General features: G+C 42.2%; 1 protein-coding gene across 5 annotated transcripts in view; it reads right to left on the reverse strand.

The window, feature by feature from the left end:
- The window catches only part of ZFAT (zinc finger and AT-hook domain containing), a 301,679-nt gene that overhangs the window by 98,436 nt on the left and 179,479 nt on the right, over nt 1-23,764 (reverse strand). For all 5 annotated transcript variants that reach the window (XM_075063271.1, XM_075063272.1, XM_075063270.1 and 2 more), the window contains 3 exons: nt 15,264-15,417; nt 12,986-14,451; nt 11,393-11,625 (listed from right to left, as the gene is read on the reverse strand). In XM_075063271.1, coding sequence (XP_074919372.1) covers nt 11,393-11,625; nt 12,986-14,451; nt 15,264-15,417 — 1,853 coding nt within the window. The remainder of the gene's footprint in view (nt 1-11,392; nt 11,626-12,985; nt 14,452-15,263; nt 15,418-23,764) is intronic.

Raw genomic sequence — 23,764 nt, forward strand, 5'->3', positions numbered from 1 at the left:
AGTGTAGACGTACCCTGAGTCTAAGAATATCCTGTCACTCTCCTTCTGAGAGCTTGTTACAGCACGAGTCCTTCAGAGTAACCCTGTCACTCTCAGAGCTAGCCCTTAAGAATTCCTCTGTTACAAATAAAGCATTTCAGAACTTACCCAGGTCATAAATGCAGAATCTCAAAGAGGGTCCCCATCACAGCTCTTGCTATTCTGAGTGCCCTTATCATGGATGATGACAAAGCTGTTAAAAGGACTCAGATGTAGGCTGTAATAATGCCTCCAGCACATTCACAACATCTGATTTTTTCCCCCTTTTGTAAGAATAAACATAAATTATCCTATGCCTTATTGGGACACCTGCATTTTAAATGCCTTTGAAGATTTTCTGAAGGACACAAAGAGGCAAAGTGCTCTGTGAGATAGTTCTACCTTTGTTATAGATTAGCAGCACAATCCAGTCAGCCACTTCAATTTCAAAATCACAACCGGTTCCTGAGACTTAGGCCAGGTCTACAATAAAAAAAACAGATCAACCCAGCTACATTGCTTAGTTATAGTTAAACGATATAGTTAAACTGACCTAACCCCCAGCGTCGACAGCACTAGGTTGACAGAAGCATTCTTCTCCCGACCTAGCTACCACCTCTTGTGGAAGTGAATTAATTACAGGGATGGGCAAACCTCTCCCATTGCTTTAGTGAGTGTCTACACTGAAGCGCTACAGTGACAAAGCTGCAGCAGTTTAAATGAAGACGGAGCCTTACTTAATGTCCCTATTAACTAACTTAGAGAAAATGCAAGAATTTTAAAAAGAAAATAATTTCTAAACAAAGAAAAACAGTCCGATTTCTTACTCTGTGAAGACAACAGAATCAGATTCATAAATGCTCTCAAACCTTGTGAATTAAGTAGTCTATTATAAGCAGGTGGAATTTCTTAATTTAACCATGCTATACTTCATTACAAAATAAGGCCATTTACACATATGCCTTTCATTATATGAATGTATTCAAATTTTGCTACAAACTATATATTACGAATTCTACACACAAAGAACAGTCCATTGAACAGTATTGCTTCCCTGAAGCATATGCAAGCTTCAAGATTAATTAAATGGGTAAGTGTACTAGTATACAAGCATTTAAAAAATCCCAGTCTTATGATATGCAGCACTTAAAATACAGACAGACTACTGCAAAATTTGTTTAATGAAGCAAAAGTGCCGAACCTGACTTTAGCCTGGATACACTAGAAACCAACAATAGTAGGATAGGATATAGCACATGCCAGTGGAGATGCTGTTTGAAGTGGCAAGCAACTATGTGATGTAACAAACCTCTCTCTTGTATACACTGAGTGAAATCCTGATCTGACTGAAGTCTTTGGGAGTTTTGCCATTGACTTCAATGGGGCCGGATGTTGCCTGCTGTTTTTATTACTAGAATGATTTTGCTAGTAGTTTTCCTAATAACTGACACAGTTCAAGAAATGCATCAGGATGAACCTGGCATAAATCTCCTTGCGGCCATGAGTACACAGAAATTATTCAGGTCCAAATTAGACAAAGGTGGTACAGAATGAAAGAATTAATTTTTATTTCTTTTTTGTACTAGGGATACTTATTCATTTGGAGGAAAAACCTGCAGAGACTGATATTACTATTCATTATGTGTATTTAGGTAGCACCTAGAGGACTCAGTTAGGAATTAAGGCCCCACTATGGAACTATACAAACACAGAAAAAAACGGCTGATGGCTCCCTCCCTGAAAAGTATACACTAAGTAAATATTAACTATGAAAATGATATGAATATTTGACATTGTTTTCTCCACACTTTGATTCTGAGTGACTCAGAAGTATACACATTAAGACTGCAAAAAGCGACAAGGAGTCCTGTGGCACCTTATAGACTAACAGAAGTATTGGAGCATAAGCTTTCATGGGTGAATACCCACTTCGTCAGACGCATGTGGTGGAAACTTCCAGAGGCAGGTATTAACATGCAGGCAAGAATCAGTCTAGAGATAACGAGGTTAGATCAATCAGGGAGGATGAGGCCCTGTTCTAGCAGTTGAGGTGTGAACACCTAGGGAGGAGAAACTGCTTTTGTAGTTGGCTAGCCATTCACAGTCTTTATTTAATCCTGAGCTGATGGTATCAAATTTGCAAATGAACTGAAGTTCAGCAGTTTCTCTTTGGAGTCTGGTCCTGAAGTTTTTTTGCTGCAGGATGGCTACCTTTAAATCTGCTGTTGTGTGTCCAGGGAGGTTGAAGTGTTCTCTTACAGGTTTTTGTATATTGCCATTCCTAATATCGGATATTATGCTTATACTCCAATACTTCTGTTAGTCTATAAGGTGCCACAAGACTCCTTGTTGCTTTTTACAGATCCAGACTAACACAGCTACCCCTCTGATAATTAACACTGCAGTAATTTTCAACACACGTGTTTATTATTCCTTCCATTAATCACCCTAGAACAAATGGGTTCTCTGAAAGGGCTATACAAACCTTTGAGAAATTATCCTCATTTGATCTATATTGCACAGATAAGACTGCTAATCCATATGAATGAATATGACCTGTGTATTCAATGCCCTGGCCATTATGCAAAACATTTAAAAAAACCAACCCCGTTCTAACATCAACTGGTGCTTCTGCATACAATTCAAGGTATTGGTGGTTCTTAATGCCTTAAAAGCCCAAGACTGGGGAAGAACAGACAGCAGAACATTTTTGGTAATGAACCCTCAGCCCTGAAATTTGATTCCTCTGAAACTCTACTGAAGTCCAAATTTGGCAACTTTTAGGATACAATGCAAAATAGTTATTCAAGCATGACCCTTAAGGAACCAGAACAGCAATTATTACAGACAGGTGGAGGGTGATTCATGGTTTCTAGCGCAATTGACTGATAATTACTAATTTATCTTTGGAACATACTACTGAGATACAATGTGATTGGCTGAAAACAATTTTTTAGTATTTTCTCAATGTTTAAAGACCAAATGGTGCATTCCTAATTTGTACAAGTTACAGTAAATGCCAGTTATGTGACAGAAAATGTTTTGTACTATTGCCTCCCAGAAGAAAAAACAATCTCACATGCAGGGTCAACTGCCAATGCTGGATATGCAGTGCTCTTGCAGCTGTTATCAGTTCCAGGATATTAGAGACACAAAGCAGATGAAGTAATATCTTTTATTGGACCAACCTCCGTTGGCGAGAGAGACAAGCTCTGTGTAAGCTCAAAAGCTTGCCTCTCACCAACAGAAGTTGATCCAATAAAAGATAATCCTTCACGCACCTTGTCATGCTGGATATGACAACATTCAACATGATTTCTTGAAAATGATAGTAGATCTGCCGGCCACCATTACATTTCAGTGCTCAAAGCCAAAATTGTGAGCACCCAACCGGTCAATAGTTGCTCAGGAAACACCTTTGGCTCTCCACCATTTCCTAAAACTCCATAGCCATTGGGAAACCAAGGCTCAGTGGACTCTGCAAGGGAGCCTGATGACAAATTGGCCATAAAGAAGAGGAACTAGGGAAAGAGACAAGTGATTAGGGAGGCAGAAGAATGGGTAAGGCACAAAGGAAAGTGCGGCTGGGAAGGCAAGAAGAGATAAAAACACATCAGTAAAATAGACTGACACTGGCTTGTGGCAGGAGGCAATAACAAGTTAACAATAACCCTCAGGAAAAATAGTTCCCTCCGTTGTGCATATTGCCCTCAGTCTTCAGCTTTGCACAACATAGCACCATTTCCTCCCCACAGAGCAATATTTTTTTTGCTACTTCTCTTGCAGATAGTCATTTTTTTATCATGCTAATAAAATAAACAATAAATTAATATAGACGCCTACAAGAAACTTGTACTCATAGCCAGGGGTCTCAATAGTTTTAGAGAAGCAGCAGCTTACATAAACAACATAAAGATATGTCTAAATGCCAACGATGAAGATGAGAGAAGCCAAAAAAGGAAACAGATCGCACTATTTACTCTTGAAATGAATAATGCAAGAAACAGCCCAATGTCACAAAGCTCCTGCTTTGGAACAACGGGATTCATTCACCTCATCACCAAGTCAAAGTATTACTAACATATCACAGCACTTCAAACATTCCATCAAAATTCTACGGTCTCCCTATTTATTTCCTCCCTCCACACATCATCTTCCCTCTCTCATTTCCTTCTCAACCTACTTATAATGTTTTATCCTTGTATCTTACCATTTGAAAAAGAAAAACCTCTTATATTTTGATAGTTTGACTCATGAAATTTTGTGTCATTTTACAGCAATAAAAACAAAAAAGAAAAATGTCTTTCACTCCTCAGTAGAGAATTATTATGACTAATTGGCTAAAGGCCAGTGCTATATGTTGCTGTGCAATCCTTTCCATGTGCGTCGATTAATGCATTTCATCCCTATCATACAAACCTCTTCTATAACAGCCCTAAGTCCTCCCTAAGGAGAACTTATTCAGGACAGATCTACCCTACAGTGCTACATCGGTGTAGCTGCACCACTGTAGTGGGTCTGGTGAAGACGCACTATGCCAAAGGGAGAGCATTCTCCCATCAGCATAACTACTCCTCAGCAAGAAGCGGAAGCTATGTTGGCAGGAAAGCGTCTCCTGCAGACATAGTGCCGGTGTGGACAGCGCGAAACTTGCATCGCTCCTGGGGGGGCTTTTCACATCCCTGAGAGACGTATGTTATTTCAACTTAGGCTGTAGTGTAGACCTGCCCTCATTTTGCAGAAGTATACTATCCTGGGGCCTTATCCTGTTTCCATTAAACTCAATGGAAATTTTGTTATTGACATCAATGGGAGCAGGATCTGGCCCCTGCACAGAACTTCTGGGATGCAAAGGAGTATCCAGAACAGCCGAACTCACTCATTATCATTGTGACCAAATCAAAATTTTCAGAAGTAAAAGATAAAGATGCCTGCATTAAACCAACATCACATATTCTTGCAGAAAAGGACCATTGTTACGTTGATGATAATTTACTAATTTACATGGAAAGCACTTGCATATTATGGTGATGGGAGCTATGAAAACCCCCAAATGATAAATTAGACAGGAGCCTAATAGCAGCAATGACTAAGAACATAAAGGTCCCAGTTTCCTTATATAGGAGGAGCAGCAGCAAACCACATAAGGTTTGCAGCAAGAACTTGAAATTTGGCCATCAGATATTGCTCGGGTCAGGAAGGAGACTTTTGCTAGCCCCATGAAAATCTGTTAAGATTTGAGCAAAGTATGAGCTGTTGAACATTGTCATTTTCCAGTCTCTTTTGTTTAGCACAGCTTGTTCCTGGCTTGCTGCGAACATTCTACTACCCCTGCACATATACTGCTCCAGCATCTTGGCTCAACTCATCACACACAACTACTCTGAATCGGACGCAAACAAAATGACGGCAACAGCTGCTGCCCCTTTTGCTTGGAATGATGCAAGAGACTGCAGGAAAAAAATTAATGTTCATATGATTAAGGCAATTGAATATCACCCAGGAGAACTGGGTTCTATTCCTGCCTTGTCACAGATTTCCCGTGTAGTGCTGGGCAAGTTACTGTAACCAAAATGTTCACATCTGGCTACTAATTGTGTCCCCCTCACTTTCTGGAAGGATCCATTAGCTGGATATTTACTTTTGTTAAAGGTATGTAAGAGTGAGTGTTCCTCTTAGGCAGCTATGCTTGCAAATGTTGGATGAAGTTAGAAATTGTGCTTTATTCAGAACCAGTTTTACTAAATATATTCATCTCAAGGAATTAATAAGAACTGGTATTTTTACCCTTGTAAAATAAATACTGATATTTGTAAAATACTGTATTAAACCAATTATAAATAAAGATGCATATGTCATGGGAGTGCTAGAAATGGTCTTATTACAAATTCTGCACCTCATCAATAAGAAAAATCCTATATTCCTTAGATGCTCATGTAATAAACGTCTGTCTCAAATCTGGACTTAGAGTTCAACATCTGAATGTTTACTGTGAATCTCCCCCAAGCTTATACCCAGCTTGGATTTTATCTCGCTGCCACCAACTAGGACTATTTAGGGTTCCTAGTGACCCCGAGTCACCCCAACCTTTCCCTGGGGGACCCCCAAGACCCAGAACCCCTGGGTCTCCCTATCTCAACGGGAAAACAAGCTCTTCCCCCTTGTCTCCTTGTTATCTGCTCCCCCGCTTCCCCCTCCCTTTTCCCTGGGTGAGCCTGGGCGATGCAGTACTTAACTCCTTGAAGGCAAAACAAAGAGGGAAATCACCCTCCCCCTGAGGCGATGCATTCAAATCTAGTAAAGCTAATATAAAGAGATGTTCCACCCCCCCCTCCTGTAGCCTCACCGGAGAAACCCCAAAAACCTCAGCCAGGTTTTAAAAAAGAACTTTATATAAAAAGAAAGAAAATACAAACAATATTACTGCATTAAGAGATCAATACAGGCTCTTGCTTATAAGAAAATATGAACAAACAGTCTGATTTAAAGGATAGCCAAATTAAACCAGTCCAGCAAATCAACACACCTGTAAATACAACACAAAGCATATAACAGCCTATTTGCCTTGTGGCCTTTGTACTCACACTTTGTAGGAAAATATTAGAAAGAAATAGGAGTTAGCAGAAAAGATGTTTCCTCCATAGCTGGGAAAAACAAAAGACCTAGAGTACACAATTCCCGCCCCTGACTTTTAAAAAATCCAGTTCTCTGATTGGTCCTCTGGTCAGGTGTTTGGTTCCCTTTGTTCACCCTTTACAGGCAAAGAAAATTAACCCTTACCTATCTACTAATGACAGCTCATCAAATATTTCTTATGAAATTTAAAACCCTAGCTCATGATATTGAAATACACTTTAAACTCATGCTTGGGATACAAATCTGAACAACCTTATGTAGAAAATATTATTCAGTATATAGTAAAGAATTCAAATAAAAGTATGAATCTTGTCAAACTGGCATGAACGAAGAAAATTTGCTTTCCGCTAACTCTGGCACTTTAAAAAGATTGCCAGTACACATCTATACTACTTGGGTACATATGCACCATTAGTGTCAAATCTGAATCCTCTAGAAAGCAGATACTACTAGAACTGTATATACTTTCCCTCAGTTTGCTAAACTGTCACACCAGAAGGAATAAAAAAGATATTGCTGTCTCAGTTGTCCTGAGGTGACTTCTATTTACTCAGAAACTATACAAATTATGAAAACATGGGAGGAGAGGGAAGGGATTGTAGATCTATATTGACAGTCTAATCAAAGAACCAGAGTTATTAGATAAATAAGTTTTTATCTTTTTCAAGAATTGTCAATATAAACCTCCACACTTGTTACTAGCAATAACCACCACCTAACAAGGTAGATCTGAGGAGGGCACAACTGTTCTGAAGTGGGCATCTCCTGAAGCTGTCAAATAAAGATATTATTGTAGTGCAAATGTGTGAAGTTAACTCAGGGTTTCCCAAACAGGGGTCGCTGCTTGTGTAGGGAAAAGACCCTGGTGGGCCGAGCCAGGCCGGTGTGTTTACTTGTCCTGTTCGCAGGTCCGGCCGATCACGGCTCCCACTCGCTGCAGATTGCTGCTCCAGGCCAATGGGAGCTGCTGGAAGCAGCAGGCGAGGGACTTACTGACCGCTGCTTTCTGCAGCCCCCATTGGCCTGGAGCAGTGATCCGCAGTCAGTGGGAGCCACGATCGGCCGGACCTGCAGATGGGGCAGGCAAACACACCGGCCCGGCCTGCCAGGGGCTTTCCCTACACAAGAGGCAACCCCTGTTTGAGAAACCCTGAGTTAACTGAAGATAGCAGCCTTGTATGTCTCATACACGGAAACATCTCTCTCACATGCCACAGAAGCTGCCTTATCACTGATGAAAGGTATTTTTCTAGTATCAACTCTCCACCTCAGGAGAAGAAATCATGTTTTATCAACAAGCAGGTCATCTTTCTAGATTCCTTATCCCAACATCCTTTTCCTCTCTGATCTCCCCTTAGCTGCAGGAACTACAAAAGAATCAGTTACCAGGCCAGAAAAAAAATTATATTCGAAGCCTTGAGATGTTACCTGGTATATAATGGCAGTCTGGACAGATGCAGCAGGTGCCATCACAAGGGAATGAAAAAGAGAAGTTGCTTACTTTGTACAGTAACTAGAGTTCTTCAAGATGTGTGGTCCCTATCTGTATTCCATTGTGGGACCATATGCACTCCACATGCTTGAGACCAGAAGATTTTTGCTAGCAGTGTCTGTTGGTCTGTGCCTGAGCCCTTCCTTTCTCTCCTCACACTCTGAACCGAGGATATAAGGGGTGGTGTGGACCGACCACCACCCCAGTTCCTTCTTTATCGTGCATCATATGTAAGGCTCTGAAACAGAGGGGAAGGAGGGAGGGTCATGGAATACAGGAGGGTGGGTAGGAACCACACATCTCGAAGAACTACGTTACTGTACAAGATAAGTAACAACTTCTTCATGTGATGGTCCTTATTGTATTCCTTTGTGGGTGGCTGAGGGTATGTCTACACTACTCACTAGATCGGCAGGTAGTGATCGATCTATCAGGGATCGATGCATCGCGTCTCATCTAGACGCGATACATTGATCCCCGAACGCGCTTCCCGTCAACTCCGGAACTCCACCAGGGCAAAAGGCGGAGGCGGAAGCAGAGTTGACGGCGGAGCAGCGGCCTTCGATCCCACGCCGCGAGGACGCAAAGTAAGTTGATCTAAGATATGTCGACTTCAGCTACGCAATTCTCATAGCTGAAGTTGCATAACTTAGATGATCCCCCCCCACCTCCAGTGTAGATCAGGCCTTAGAGACTAACAAATTTATCTGGGCATAAGCTTTAGTGACCAAAGAGGTATAATTTGCTGCCACTCATTTAGAACACTAGAGAATGTCATCAAGGATTGACATAGCCTGAATTTCAATGGCTGAAAGCTGAAGCTATGCAAATTCAAAACTACAAATAAGGCACAACATTTTTAACAGTAGCTGTAATTAACTACATCGACTTCAGCTATGCTGTTCTTGTAGCTGAATTTGCATATCTTAGATTGATCCTTCACTCCCCCCAGTGTAGACCAGGGGTGAGAAGCAGTATTAATTGCAGAGGAGAATGCACAGGCCTCTATGGTATCCATGCCTGCAGGACTGATGTGGTGAAAGATGTGTCAACTGCAGAAGCTTGCATCCGGGTGTAATGTCATGTGAAGGTATTGATAAAACCCCATATTGCTGTTTTACAGATGTCAGTAACAGAACATCTTGAAGGGAGGCTATCGAAGAGGCCTTGGCAGATGGTTGTCTGTTAACTCATAACACAGCAGAATGAAGCTTGGAATCCACTTTGAAAGGCCTTGGGAAGAGACTGCTTCCCTCTCATCCATTCAGCAAAGGATATAAACAGTCTAAGCAATTTCCTAAAAGATTTTGTTCTTTGTAGGGAGAATGCCAAAGCTCGATAGATATCTAGAGAATTAAGTCTCCTATTCTCACTGATGATGTGAGGTTTGGGAAGAAGACTGGTAAGTGAATTGTTTGATTCAGATGGAAAGCTGAGATTACTTTGGGAGTAAATCTGGAGAAACTTTATCTTTATAGAAGTTTGTGTATGGTGGATCAGCTATAAGAGCCCCCAGCTAACTTACCCATCCAGCTGAGGTGATACAGACCAGAAAGACAACTTCATAGATAAGTGGTCAAAGAGCATGAGGCAAGGAGTTCAAACAGAAGCCATTTTAATGCTGAGATGACCAGACTGAGGTCCCATGATGGAGCAGGATTCATCACAGGAAAGAAGGCTCAGACCAGACATTTCAGACATCATAAAGTCACAGGATGGATGTAGATGGAGTGGTTGTCAACAGGAAAATGACAGGTGGAAATAGCTATTAAGTGTACCAAGAGGGAGTGAAGGGAAAGACCTGAAGTCTTTAAGGAAAGAAGATAATCTGATACAATGGGGTGCCAAAAGTCATCCGATGTCATCATAGCCAGATAACCCCAAATATAGAACCTTTTCTACTTAGCTGTGTGTTACTCTCTAGTGGATTCCTTCCTATTATTGTTAAGGATAGCCTGAACAGCTTCTGAATGTGTCATGTCTAGGTTCAATGCTCATCAAAATACCCAGTTGTCAGGGGGACGAAAGCCAAATTAGGATGCCTGTCCTTGCCTGGGTCAAAAGGTCCGGGAATGTATGGCATGCTGAGGAACTGTCTGGACCATCTGGGAGCAGTCAGGATGACCCCTGCTCTGTCTTGCTCGTCAGGAAGGTATACACCAACTGTCTCAGCCAAAGGACTAAGAGTCTCTCTCCTCTGGAGCCCTACCCTTGAGCTCCACTGGAGCAGTTGATCATGGATTTTCAGTTCTCTTGAAATGCAAACAAGTCCCAAGATGGAGACCACCACTGGCGAAATATGCTCTGTACTACAGGTGCATGTTCATTCTGTTGTTATCATGTACCAAGGCAGGGATGAACAGGTTAGGCGGCCATCAAATTGGGTATTGGAACCCTGGATAGATTTCAGCTGGAGTGACTGGCAGTCCTCAAAGGTCGTGACAGAAGTTTCTTATGTCCAGGTGGGAGCTGGAAGGAGGAAGGGGGGGAATGTTATGTTTGCTACATTGCACCCTGGGCTGTTTTTTTGGTGGTTCATAGCCCCTTTGGTTAAAATGTTTGAGGTGTTGGTCTCCGTCTATATGGCTGAGGCCTGTGGCACTTACTTTTTGGTGCTGAAATGTAGACTCCCAGTAGACCAAGGGTTGCCCTTGAGTTTTTCAGTGAATCTAATGAGTTATCTGTCTTTTCACAGAACAGGTTGTCTGCCTCACAGAATTAATCTTCAACTGTAATTTGTACCTTCCCGGGAAACCCAGAGGATAGGAGCCACAAAGCCTTCCATATGACTATAGCTGTCACCACCGAGCAGGAGGCCATATCCACCACATCGACTGAGGCGTGCCGAGCTAGATATCACTGCAGTCATTGAAGAAGTTCTGTCACAAACTAAGGATGGTAGAAAGGAACTGGAGAGGCAGCCAATCCATCCTTATACCTTCGATTTGGAGCACAAAGAGGAAAAGGGCCCAGGCATGGACCAATGGATGCTGCTAGTAAAAATTTTCCAATCTCAGTCATACAGAGCACATGCATACTCACAGTGGAATACACCTAGGGACCAACACTTGAAGGACCACCTTTATATATCAATGATGGGTGGCTTATAAGAACAGAAGTTAGACAGATTAGATATGTTTTGGAAACAGAGGCAGAGGTCATCATGTAATATTGTCACTTGATTTTGAAAATTATGACAACGACATAGAACTTAGATTAAAAAAATACTATTTCGTTTGTACTTACCAGCTCTGTGTGAACTTTAAGATGTGCCTGGAGCTTGTATTTATCTGGAGTGGAGTAGTCACAGTCTTCGGTGGGACATTTCAGCAAAATGTTACTGTGCTTCTGAATGACATGACGCTTAAGGCAGTTTTTGGTGATGGAGGAGTAATTGCATTGGGAACAGTAATACAAATGCTCTCGAGTGTGGGTACGAACATGCATGTCATAATGCACCTGGTACCAAAACAACTTGCCTAAAAATAAAATTAAACAGTCAAACATGAAAACAAGTCTTTTTCTGAAGAATTTTTTTAAAAAATTGATATTGTAAAGAATTTAAATACATATTCAATTTCAATTCAAGCCACAACATCTGAATCCTTTCTTTTTGTGGTTAACGAAATGTTAGCTGTTAAAATTATCTTACGACATCTCACTGATGCAAATATATTTAGAAATAACAATTGTGGCACCTTCTTAATTGACATGTGCTAAAGAAAGAGATCTTAACAAGGGACCCCTTAATGCAGGATATCGTAACAAACGTGTTCCTAATGAGGAAGCTCTTTTAAAGGTGTGCCCCTAATTAAAACATGAAAATGCAGGAATTCGTAACAAATACGGTTTAGCTGAACCAATCATAAATAAGTCATGAGGCCTTGTTGACACTTGCCCCTCTGATCCAAACTGTTCTAAAATAAGGACTCCAGGGGAAAAAAAAATGATTAGAAAATCTTTGAACATGCATGTAGAAATATGCTGACTTTAACTCTACATTTAAATACTGAATGTCTTCAAATTTGAATTCCTTTCCCTTCTCAGCGATGAACACTGTAATAAGACAAGTTCAGAGTTTCTGATTTACTCCATTTTTGAATTATGTAAGCACAAAACTTTCAGTCAGAACACCGGAGACAAATGTATGCTACTCCCCACTTTTGTAACTTCTACCAAAAACAACAAAATTGGTCTCAGACTAAGTATTGAAAATGTCCACCACAGAGGAATTTGTTTGAGAAAGCTATAAAAAAGGGAAACCACATCAATAATTTAACAGTACATTATTTGCTATCAGAAGATGTCATCAGACATGTCTGGTGTATATATACACATCTCTACATACTACAGAAACATGGATGGCTGAATTCTCCACTATGGCCCACAGAGAGCTTAAGCACTATGGAGAGCATGGGCTGATGGTGAGCTGATTGCAACTCCTAGGTTCTGCTCTGCCTGGCCCTGGCAAAAGTTAAAGCAGCAAGGGGCATGGGAGGAGAAGAGAAAACAGCAGCTTTAACTTATGTTGCAAGCGTACCATCCCGCATGGATGTTACTCCAGCAGAGAATCAGGCATATCAGAACCTCACTTTGCCATGCGTTCTCCCTTTTCCAAGGTTTCCCTGGCAGATTTAAGTTTATTTTTCACTGCCTATGCAGCACAAAATAATTTCAGTGGATCAGAACCCAGCCCAGAATCTTTGTAATTAAGTCAGAAATTACTATTGCTACAAATGAAAAGATACACAAGTGCACCATCTATAAACCAGAATGCAATGAAAAAGTACTGCTTTGTGATTTATTTGAACTAACTCACAGTATTCCACTGCTCCTTACCACAGTATTCACATTCCAAGTCTCCATAAACCTTCCTGATCTTCTCACACAAGCCTGTGTTCATTTGTCTCTTTTGTAAACTGTCCAATATCTGCATAAAGGCAACAGCTCCACTTCGATTATCAGAAGCCATATTATGAGAGTCCAGCTGTGGACTGATGGCTGTATTGGAATCTAATGCTGTAGGAGGGTTTGTGGACTCATCTGTGTTTTGATTTGGTGACTTGCTAGTTTCTAATTCATTAAGACAAAAGGGTTGAACTTTCTCTTTGGATGCTGAAAGGTTCTCAGTGTCTGTATTTTTCTGACTTATATTAGAGTTTTTGCCTCCAGACAACAGCTGAATTTCTTCACCCTGTATATTCACTGAACTATCATGACTGACTTCCTGTACATTTTCATGAGAAGCCTTTAGCACACTGGAAGCACAGGTAGCATTTTTAAGTAAGAAACTATCTGAAGCCAGGTCTGATTGAGAGTCTGGTGCTGCTAGGTCTGTTGATGGTTGACATGGTGATTCTGGTACATTCTTCACCGGGGAGTTTTCAAATTCTAAAGAAGGGGCGGTCTCAATTTTCAGAAGACCATCAGGCTGATCATTATGGTTTCCATCTATGGTATTTGATTCATCTTTACAAGTAGATTGCTTTGGTACGCTAAGAGCATTAGCACTTAGGGGAGTGAACTCATCTGCAGTCTGTGAAAACTGTTCTCCAAGTGCTTCCTGTTGGATATCACCTCCTGGTTCCAGAAGGCAGAAACTTTGATTGATAGAACTATTAAAAACAGAAGTCTCTTGTAAATTTCCATGCAGTTCTTTGATATGTGCACGGAGCCTTACAGAACTGACAAATTTCTTCAAACACACAGAACATACATACACAAATGGATGTTTTCGGACATGAAGTTCGAGTGCTTGATACTTTGTGGCTCCATGGCCGCAGAGCTCACAAGCAAAGGGTCTTTCATCACCGTGGACTAGCATGTGCCGATCTCGATCCAGTTCATTTTTGAATTTACGTTCGCAAATATGGCAGTCATAGAGCAGTTGTCTCTTCCCTTCTCGGGTCATCAAGCGGAGCTCATCAAATACATCTTTCACTTTTTTGTCTTGCAGGTCATGTGTTTCTTTGATATGCTTAATTAGATTTTTGACATCTGAGTATTTCTTTTTGCAGAAGCGGCAATGTTGCTTAATTTTCTTGTGGACTCTCTCAATATGGACTTTGAGATGGCCTTTGCTGAGACAGGTGAATGCACAGTAATCACAACTAAACTTCTCTCCTGTGTGTTTCCGCATGTGGACATTGAGGTTGGCTTTTATAGCACTGGCATAGTTGCAGTATGAACATTTGTAAGGCTTTTCGTTTGTGTGAATCCTCAAATGGGCCTGAAGAGAGTGTTTAAATTTGAACACCTTGTTGCAGTATTCACATGTAAAAATTTTTAGCTGAGTAGGACCTAACCTAGAAAGAAGCCAAACAAGCAGAATATAGTTATCTTTAGAATTCTGATATATAGTTGCAAAATATGCCAAAGAAGTCTTACTGTATATTATGGACTAAGGGCATAGAAAAATCCTCATTTTATGGATGGAAGGAGATGCTAACTTTTTAATTAACAGATATGCCTCTCATACCCCACCCACTCTCCCTACACACACAAGTCACACCAACTAACTGCCGTGCATTGCACATCTATTTTAAACCCTGTATCTATTTTTTTTTTTAAAAGTTCATGACTAACACATTCTAAAGTTTAAGTTTCCAACATTCTTGTGCTGAACTATTATTATTAGAAAAATTAAGGGGGAAATGCTGTAAACATATTTGCAGAAACTCAGTTAAAGTTACAGTTTCAGCACTTGTGGAAATACAACATTCGGGAGACTCAGTTTTGGTAGCAGTAATAGTTAACTTCATTGAACATAGTTATTCAGTTTATAAAGGCAAGAATGGTTGTCTTGAGAGAAAGCTAACATCTGCCTCACAAAGTTGCTGAAGGATAAGATATTAAACCATTTAAAGATAACAAAAAAAAAGGGTAAATTCCAATAGACAAAGGTGCCATTTTAGGTTATGATGATTCTTTATCTATTTTTATCTTCTTATATTGTTCTAACTCTTAATATTTGACAGACTCTAATTGTCTAGCTACTCTGACTCACCTGGTCCATAATCTGTTTCTGCCTTCTGAAATAAGGTAAACAAATGGAGGAATTTCCATTTACATGATACTGGATAAGGAAACATGTCACACCCAACTACTTTAAAATTACCTGCTTGATTTCATTGGCTGCTCATATGGTGTTTGTTGAATGGCATATTCTTGATACCCTCTTCGTTGAGCTGTGTCTGGTACTGCTGTCTCAGGATTTGTTGCTGATTCAATTTCTGGGGGAGCAGCCTCAACTGGAACAATTTTTGTAGCTCCTAAAATTAAAATAAAACATAATAATACTTATTAAAATAGTGAGATTAAAATGCAATTGTCCTGTGACAATTATGCTATTTTACTTTGGTTTGTTCTACTAATTTGAATGTAATAGTAGAAAGACAGAGTAAAACTATAGTATTTGCACTGCAGATCTTTGTTGTATTGTAGGTGGACGTAGTGATGCCAGTTAAGGTTGCCTGACACTTCCATTATAAGATCCTGTTTTCAGTTGCTTTGATCTTTGCCAGACTTTAACCATTTGAACTGAAATTTTACATGACAGGGTATCTGCCTTCGGCTGAAGTTTTTGGGAGAATTTCAGCCAAAATGATACAGCCATTTCCAAGAATGAGGCTAGAGAAAAATAACTTTAACCAGTATTAAAAACAACATTTTTTTTAAACAGCTCTAAACTCCTCCTCCTTTGAGACAGAGGCTTGAAATGCGGTGCTGAAGGGGGAAAGTGGGGCTTTTTGTCAGGGATGTGCCTTTCGTTGTTCCTGCAAAAATCTGCCCAAATTTGGCCAAGTTGTAAGCCTTTTCAAAAGATCATATTTTGCACATGTTCAGTACAGACCGAGTTTAACAGCTGAGACATCTGAATATCCCATCCTTGCTGAGCATGCTCCAGCCTCTTACAGATCCAAAAGCTGATCAGAATGCATATGCACCACCCCCACAGTGCAGTTGAGAATGCTGCAGCTCAGCGCTACAGAAGCGAAGCACAGAATGAACCTGCTCTGTGAATGAATCAGGATTCCACAGTAAAGGAGGCTGTTGTCTGTATGATCCTTAACTCAGTTGTTGTGGAAGTTGGAAGCTGTGCAGTGAATGAGGCAGGAAATTGGCATGAAGAGAAATCTCTTTACCTCAGCTTCCCATCTGTAAATTGGGACAAAACCACCTGCTCACTTCGCAGTGGCATTGGGAAGACAAATAAATGTTTGTTAAGAACTCAAATACAATAGTGATGAGCACCACAGAAAAGCCCATGAGGAATTTAACAGTTCTGTCTTTAGCGGGTTTGAATAGTGGGCAGTAAATAAGACATGGGGACACACAGTGTACAATCAGGGCTGGCTCCAGGGTTTTTGCTGCCCTAAGCAGCAAAAAAAAAAAAAAAAAAAAAAAAAAAAAGCCGCGATCATGATCTGCGGGAGCTCTATTGCTGCCGCTTCAGTCTTCGGCCGCAATTCGGCGGCAGGTCCTTTGCTTCAAGAGGGAGTGGTTGACGAATTGCCACCGAAGAGCCGGACGTGCCATCCCTTCCCCATGGCCGCCCCAAGCACCTGCTTGCTGGGCTGGTGCCTGGAGCCTGCCCTATGTACAATAAAGAGAAAAGAAAATATTGAATAGCTGCTCATTCAGTGAGTTCTGTCCATCCTGTGCACTGAATAAGATAGTGGTCCTATGACAAAAGTAGCATATGATTATGTAATTAAAGACTGTATCATAATGCATATGCAAAAGAGGGACATATTAAGGTTACCTATGCAACCTTAAGTCTGACATATCCTAACTTTTGAGTGCTTGACTTTGCAAACTTAATATTCTTTTAACATATTTTGTGTGTGTGTAATCTTAGACCTAAAACAGCTTAGCTGAAATAAATTACTTCATGCACAACTGGCTGCATTAAGTCTCAAAGATTTTTTGTTTGCTTATGTCAGCATTTGATCACATTTCAGTTTACAGCATTAGAACCTTAGAAAGATCTAGCTGAGAAAGATGACAGTAGCTTGTTTCTTTTTGTGTCAAAAGAAAGAACACGGCTGAAATGAAATGCGAAGATGTTTGGGAAATAATACAATAAAGCGGAGAGAACAAAATTAAAAGGTGAAGTCACATAGGACTGTTCAGATGAAGTAAGAAGAATGATTTTTTTGTAAACCTAGACTCCCACTATGTTACGAGAGACAGAGAAAAAAGAAACAAAATGATGCATAGGAAATATTCTTTTCATCATGAAAGAACAAAATTAAGGTAAGTATCTTCCCACCCATCAAGCAGATGGTTTTAAAGAAATTATCCTTTACAAAAAATAAACAATACTTTTAAAAAAAGGGACTTAGTTGAAAAATAAAACGTAAAAAGGCCAAGATTAAATCTTAGATACTCTATGAGTGAAGAGAAAAAAGAACAAGGAGTACTCGTAGCACCTTAGAGACTGACTAAAATTTATTTGGGCATAAGCTATTGGGTTTTAGCCCACGAAAGCTTATGCCCAAATAAATTTGTTAGTCTCTAAGGTGCCACAACTACTCCTCATTCTTTTTGCTGATATAGACTAATATGCTGCCACTCTGAAATCTGTCTATAAGTGAAGGAAAGCTAGTCAGTACGTAAATAACTGGGGCTGGTCAAAAATTTTCCATCAAAACTGTTTTTTAATGGAGGGAGGGTTTGAGGGTTTTTTTGTTTGATTTTGGGTTTTTTGCAATGTTTGCATTCCACAGGAAAATTTTGACTTTTAATTGAAAAAACAAACTTCCAAAAATCAAAGAATTGATTTCAAAATACCATCACAGCAAGTCCTATGAGTATGAATTCAGGTTCCTTATGCTCATACTTAGATCTCTGCATGGATACAAAATTTGGATGCGGACATCTGCATATATAAAGCAGATATCCACAGATTTGCAGGGCTTTAGCCATATTCTCTTCTATGGGCCAGGTTTCACAGCAGGACTACATGTTCCATGATGTATTGTGGCGAAGAACTCCTGTGATGCACTGAGGTTGCTTATGAAGAGGTGAGATGGTAGTGCACCATGACAGAAGTAGTTTAGCCAGGGAGCCCAGAGCTCAGAAAAGAAAAACATTTTCTGACCAAGTCTACAACTAATACCTGCAATGCCTACCACATTTAGAGAATAGTAGCACTCAAAAGCCCTGATCAGAATAGGGGCCCCATTGTGCCAGGTAGTGTATGTTCCCAGTAGACAAAGTCCTTGGCCAAGTTAGCAGGCTATCTGTATCTCGCACTGCCTCTTGATCTCAAGTACAACCCACTCAGGTCTCAGGTCTTGGAGGAATTATATGATTCTCCCACTCTCAGACCTGGGTTTGAGCTGACATCTCCTGGTACAAACCATGATTATCTCAGCAGGTCTGACTTGGACTCAGACCCTTCAGTTCTGTTGCCTGGGAAGCAGAGATCAATGGTTTCAAGTATCAGAGGGGTAGCCATGTTAGTCTGGATCTGCAAAAGCAGCAAAGAGTCCTGTGGCACCTTATAGACTAACAGACGCATTGGAGCACGAGCTTTCGTCGGATGCATGCAGTGGAAATTTCCAGGGGCAGGTATATATATGCAAGCAAGAAGCAGGCTAGAGATAACGAAGTAAGTTCAATCAGGGAGGATGAGGCCCTCTTCTAGCAAAAAGTGTGAAAACCAAGGGAGGAGAAACTGCTTTTGTAGTTGGCTAGCCATTCACAGTCTTTGTTTAATCCCGAGCTGATGGTGTCAAATTTCAGGACGAGACTTCAAAGAGAAACTGCTAAACTCCAGTTCATCTGCAAATTTGACACCATCAGTTCAGGATTAAACAAAAACTGCTTCTTGCTTGCATATATATATATATATATATTATATATGTATATATATATATATATATAAAAAATTCCCCTCTCACCTCTATGGGTGGTATGTGTCTTCCTCAACCTCGGGTCCTCTACCAGAGGCCTGGGAGTTTGAGGGTTCTGCGCAGTATCTTAGCTGTTCCTAGCACTGCACTCTTCTGGACAGAGAGCTCTGATGTTGTTCCTGGGATCTGTTGGAGCCACTCACCCAGCTTAGGAGTCACAGCCCCGAGGGCTCCTACCACCACTGGGACCACTTTGGCCTTCACTTTCCACATCCTCTCTAGTTCCTCTTTCAGGCCCTGGTACTTCTCCAGCTTCTCATATTCCTTCTTCCTGATGTTGCTGTCACTTGGCACTGCTATATCTATCACCACCGCTGTCTTCTGGTCCTTGTCTATTACCACGATGTCTGGTTGATTGGCCAGTACCTGCCTGTCCGTCTGGATCTGGAAGTCCCACAGAATCTTAGCCCTGCTATTCTCCACAACCTTCTGTGGAATCTCCCATCTGGTCTTGGGAGGGTCTAGCCCATACGCTGTGCAGATGTTCCTGTACACAATGCCAGCCACTTGGTTGTGCCGTTCAGTGTATGCTGTTCCTGCCTGCATCTTACATCCTGCCACTATGTGTTGGACTGTCTCTGAGGCCTCTCTGCACAGTCTGCACCTTGGGTCCTCTCTAGTGTGGTAGACCCCTGCTTCAATGGATCTGGTGCTCAGTGCCTGTTCCTGTGCTGCTATGATCAGTGCCTCAGTGCTGTCTTTTAGTCCAGCCCTTTCCAGCCACTGGTAGGATTTCCCAGTGTCAGCCACCTCAGCTATCTGTCGATGGTACATCCCATGCAGGGTCTTGTCTTGCCATGGCACTTCTTCTGCTTGGTCTTCCTCCCATGTCTGCTGCTGCCTCAGGCATTCTCTCAGCAGCTCATCTTTGGGGGCCATCTTACTGATGTACTCCTGGATGTTCCGGGTTTCATCCAGGACAGTGGCTTTGACGCTCACCAAGCCCCGCCCGCCTTCTTTCCGGCTGGTATACAGTCTCTGGGTGTTGGACTTGGGGTGGAAACCTCCGTGCATTGTGAGGAGCTTCCGGGTCTTCACATCGGCAGCCTCCATGTCCTCCTTTGGCCAGCTCACTATACCGGCAGGGTATCTGATGACCGGCAGGGCGTATCTGTTGATGGCGTGGATCTTGTTCTTCCCACTGAGCTGGCTCTTCAGGACCTGTCTTATCCTTTGGTGATACTTGGATGTTGCTGTCTTCCTTGCCTCCTCATCGTGGTTTCCATGTGACTGTGGGACGCCAAGGTACTTGTAGCTGGTCTGTATGTCTGCTATGTGGCCCGCTGGTAGTTCCACCCCATCAGTCTTGACTACCTTCCCTCTCTTCACTACCATCCGGCCACACTTCTCCAGTCCGAATGACATCCCGATATCCTCACTGTAGATCCGCGTCAGGTGGATTAGCGAGTCGATGTCTCGTTCATTCTTAGCATACAGCTTGATGTCATCCATGTAGAGGAGGTGGCTGATGGTAGTTCCACTCCTGAACCTGTACCCGTATCCAGTCCTTGTGATTATCTGGCTGAGGGGGTTTAAGCCTATGCAGAACAGCAGCGGGGACAGTGCATCACCTTGGTATATGCCGCACTTGATGGCCACTTGTGCAAGCTGCCTTGAGTTGACTTCCAGTGTTGTCTTCCATAGTCCCATTGAGTTCTTGAGGAAGGTCCTTAGTGTCCTGTTGACTTTGTATAGCGCCAGACATTCACAGATCCACGTGTGCGGCATTGAGTCATAGGCTTTCCTGTAGTCAATCCAGGCTGTGCTCAGATTGGTCTGTCTAGACCTTGAGTCTTGGGCGACTGCTCTATCTATGAGCAACTGGTGTTTTGAGCCTCTGGTGTTGTTCCCAATGCCCTTCTGAGCTGTGCTCATGTACTGGCCCATGTGGTCCTGTAGCTTGGCAGCTATGATGCCTGATAGGACTTTCCATGTTGTGGGGAGGCAGGTTATTGGCCGGTAGTTGGACGGTTCTGTCCCCTTGCAGGGGTCTTTCATGATCAGCACTGTCCTTCCTTGTGTTAGCCAGTTTGGGTGGGAGCCTGCTGCTAGCAGCTGGTTCATCTGTGCTGCTAGGCGTTCATGCACTGCTGTTAGTTTCTTTAGCCAGTAGGTGTGGATCATGTCTGGTCCAGGTGCTGTCCAGCTCTTCATGTTCTTGACCCGCTGCTGGATGTCTTCTACTGTGATGGTGACTGGTTTCTGTTCTGGGAGATTGCTGTGCTCTGTTCTCAGGTCCTGCAGCCACTTTGCACTGGTGTTATGAGTCTTCTCTTTCTCCCATATGTTCTTCCAGTACTGTTCAGTTTCTGCTGCTGGTGGCTCTGCTGTTATTGTGTTGTTGCACTGCAGCTGGGAGTACACCTTGGATGGTTCTTTGGAGAACAGGGCATTTACTTTTTTGGCCTCTGCTTCTCTAGTGTATCTCCTTAGCCTGGTAGCCAGTGCTGTGAGCCTTTGTTTAGCAGTCTCTAGGGCTTCAGATGGAGTCAGGCCCTTGTATTTTTTCAGTAGCTGAGTCTTATCCTTAATCTCTACACCCTTCTGTAGTTCCACCAGCTGACTAACTTCTCTCCGAGTCGCCTTGATCTTATCCTCCAACCTCATTTTCCAGGGTGGGTACATACTGTTGTTCTTCTTGATCGTGTAGCCAAGCATCTCCAGGATTACAGAGGCTGTAGCGTATACCAGTTCATTGGTTTGAGTTATGGTGGTAGTAGGGATTGTCATGAGGGCTCTATTGGCATCTTCTAACATACTATCTGATGGTACTTCTCCACTGAGCCTTGGTAATCGGTCTCGAGGATTGACTGTAGCTAGTTTTTCCATGATCTTATGCCTCATATCAGCTGCTGTGCTCTGCAATGGAGGGGGTGGCAGTGAAGTTTCAGCTTCAGGTGTGGGCTGCACATCCACTTGTTCTTCCAGGTCTTCTTGAGTCTGGGATGTAATGTGGAGTTGGTCTATCTCAAGCTGTGAGAGCAGCTTCCTCTTTACTATGTTGAAGCGTTGGGTAACTAGCTGTTTCTCAGTAAGTGTGGATGTAGGTCTTTTGTCCATCCACAGTCCCCTCATACGTTTCATATATCCCCTCTCATTAGGTCTACTGTTGTAGTAGCATTCCATCAATTCCAGGTTCTCTTGTCTCGTCCATGAATGGTTTGTTCCAGTAGCCCACTTATCGTCAGATTGTCCTGGTTCCTCAACATCTGGCGCGGACCTTGTTAATCCAGGCGACGTCCGAGCCGGCATGACTCTCCTAGTTCGTGTCACTCTCATATTTGAGGTAGGCAGCTGAAGCGTTAGGGGGTCTTTTGCCCAAGGACCCCTACTGGAAAGTTGGGTACCAACCAGGATTTGAACACCGGTCTCTCGTATCAAAGGGCTGTCTCCCGTATCAAAGGGCGGCGCTCTTAACCACTACACTATCCAGTATATACACACACACACACACACCTACCCCTGGAAATTTCCACTGCATGCATCCGACGAAGTGGGTATTCACCCACGAAAGCTCATGCTCCAATACCTCTGTTAGTCTATAAGGTGCCATAGGACTCTCTGCTGCTTTGACCAATGGTTAATACAGTGGCTAAATAGCCTTTTTAAAGGAAAATATTACTTATTTAGAACCAAAGAGAAAACAGATCTTACTATCCCCAACTGTGACAACTTGGGGAATCAATCTATATGCAACCAACTTATGAATTTGAGTTGATTTTCTTAAATTGCTGCTTCATTGAATGCCTCAGTATATGAAAAATCCACCATCTACTATCAGAGCTGTGAAACATCTCCCAGACCATTCATTCTCCTTACTTTATCTTGATGGTCGCCCAATTGACATGGTAGCACCTTAGCACAATGGGTTGGTTGAAGCTAGGAGAACCAGTTTTTTCCCCCAATTTCTCTGTAGAGGGCTGAGGTTTGAAGCAGTAGAATTTTCCCAGAAGGAGGAACAAAAGGATGAGCCCTTTAAAACAGAGACTGGGTCAATAAGCGGGAGAAAGGAAAATTAGGGCAAGGGAGAGGTACAGGAGAGGCCCTTTTGTAGCAGAAGGGATTTCTGACTGCAGGACCAGCAAAGGTCAAAAGAAGCTCGTTGGGTGGGGGTGGAGGAGAGAAAAAGACATACATTCCATGATTCAGAGAAGAACTATTAGCTGCAGGAGGAGGATCTTGGACTCCCTAAAATAGCCAGGTCCCATCTTCTTGAAGGGGTAACAGACAGAGAGCTTGTGCCCAGGGAATGTGCCAGACAAGCCTAGAATGAAACAGTGCTGGAGCCCACCCATTCAGGAAGTTCAACGTGCATAGGGCTCATTCAGGTAGGACCTAAACACAGAAGCCTGGTGAATGTCCATTAGGCTTTGCCAGGGCTGTGATATCAAGGCTTACCATTAGAGCCTTGACAATCTGTGGATATATGCTTTCTATCCAGGGATGAGGATATCTGTGGACCATATTTGCGGATAGATGCGGATCCAAATTTTGTATCTGTGCAGGGTTCTACTTACCATTACCATTCCCTGGATCTGGGAAAGACCCAACTTCCCCAGACTCCCACTACAGAGCCTCTCTCTGTCAGCTTGTCTCCCTGGAGAGCCCCTGGAAACTGATCCCCCCCTTCCTCTCTTTATAACAGTTTAGTGTCCTTATGATCTCTAGGCTCCAGCCACTTCATGCTGGAAACTGG

Source organism: Chelonoidis abingdonii, chromosome 2 (genome assembly GCF_003597395.2).
Source record: "Chelonoidis abingdonii isolate Lonesome George chromosome 2, CheloAbing_2.0, whole genome shotgun sequence".
Taxonomy (NCBI): domain Eukaryota; kingdom Metazoa; phylum Chordata; order Testudines; family Testudinidae; genus Chelonoidis; species Chelonoidis abingdonii.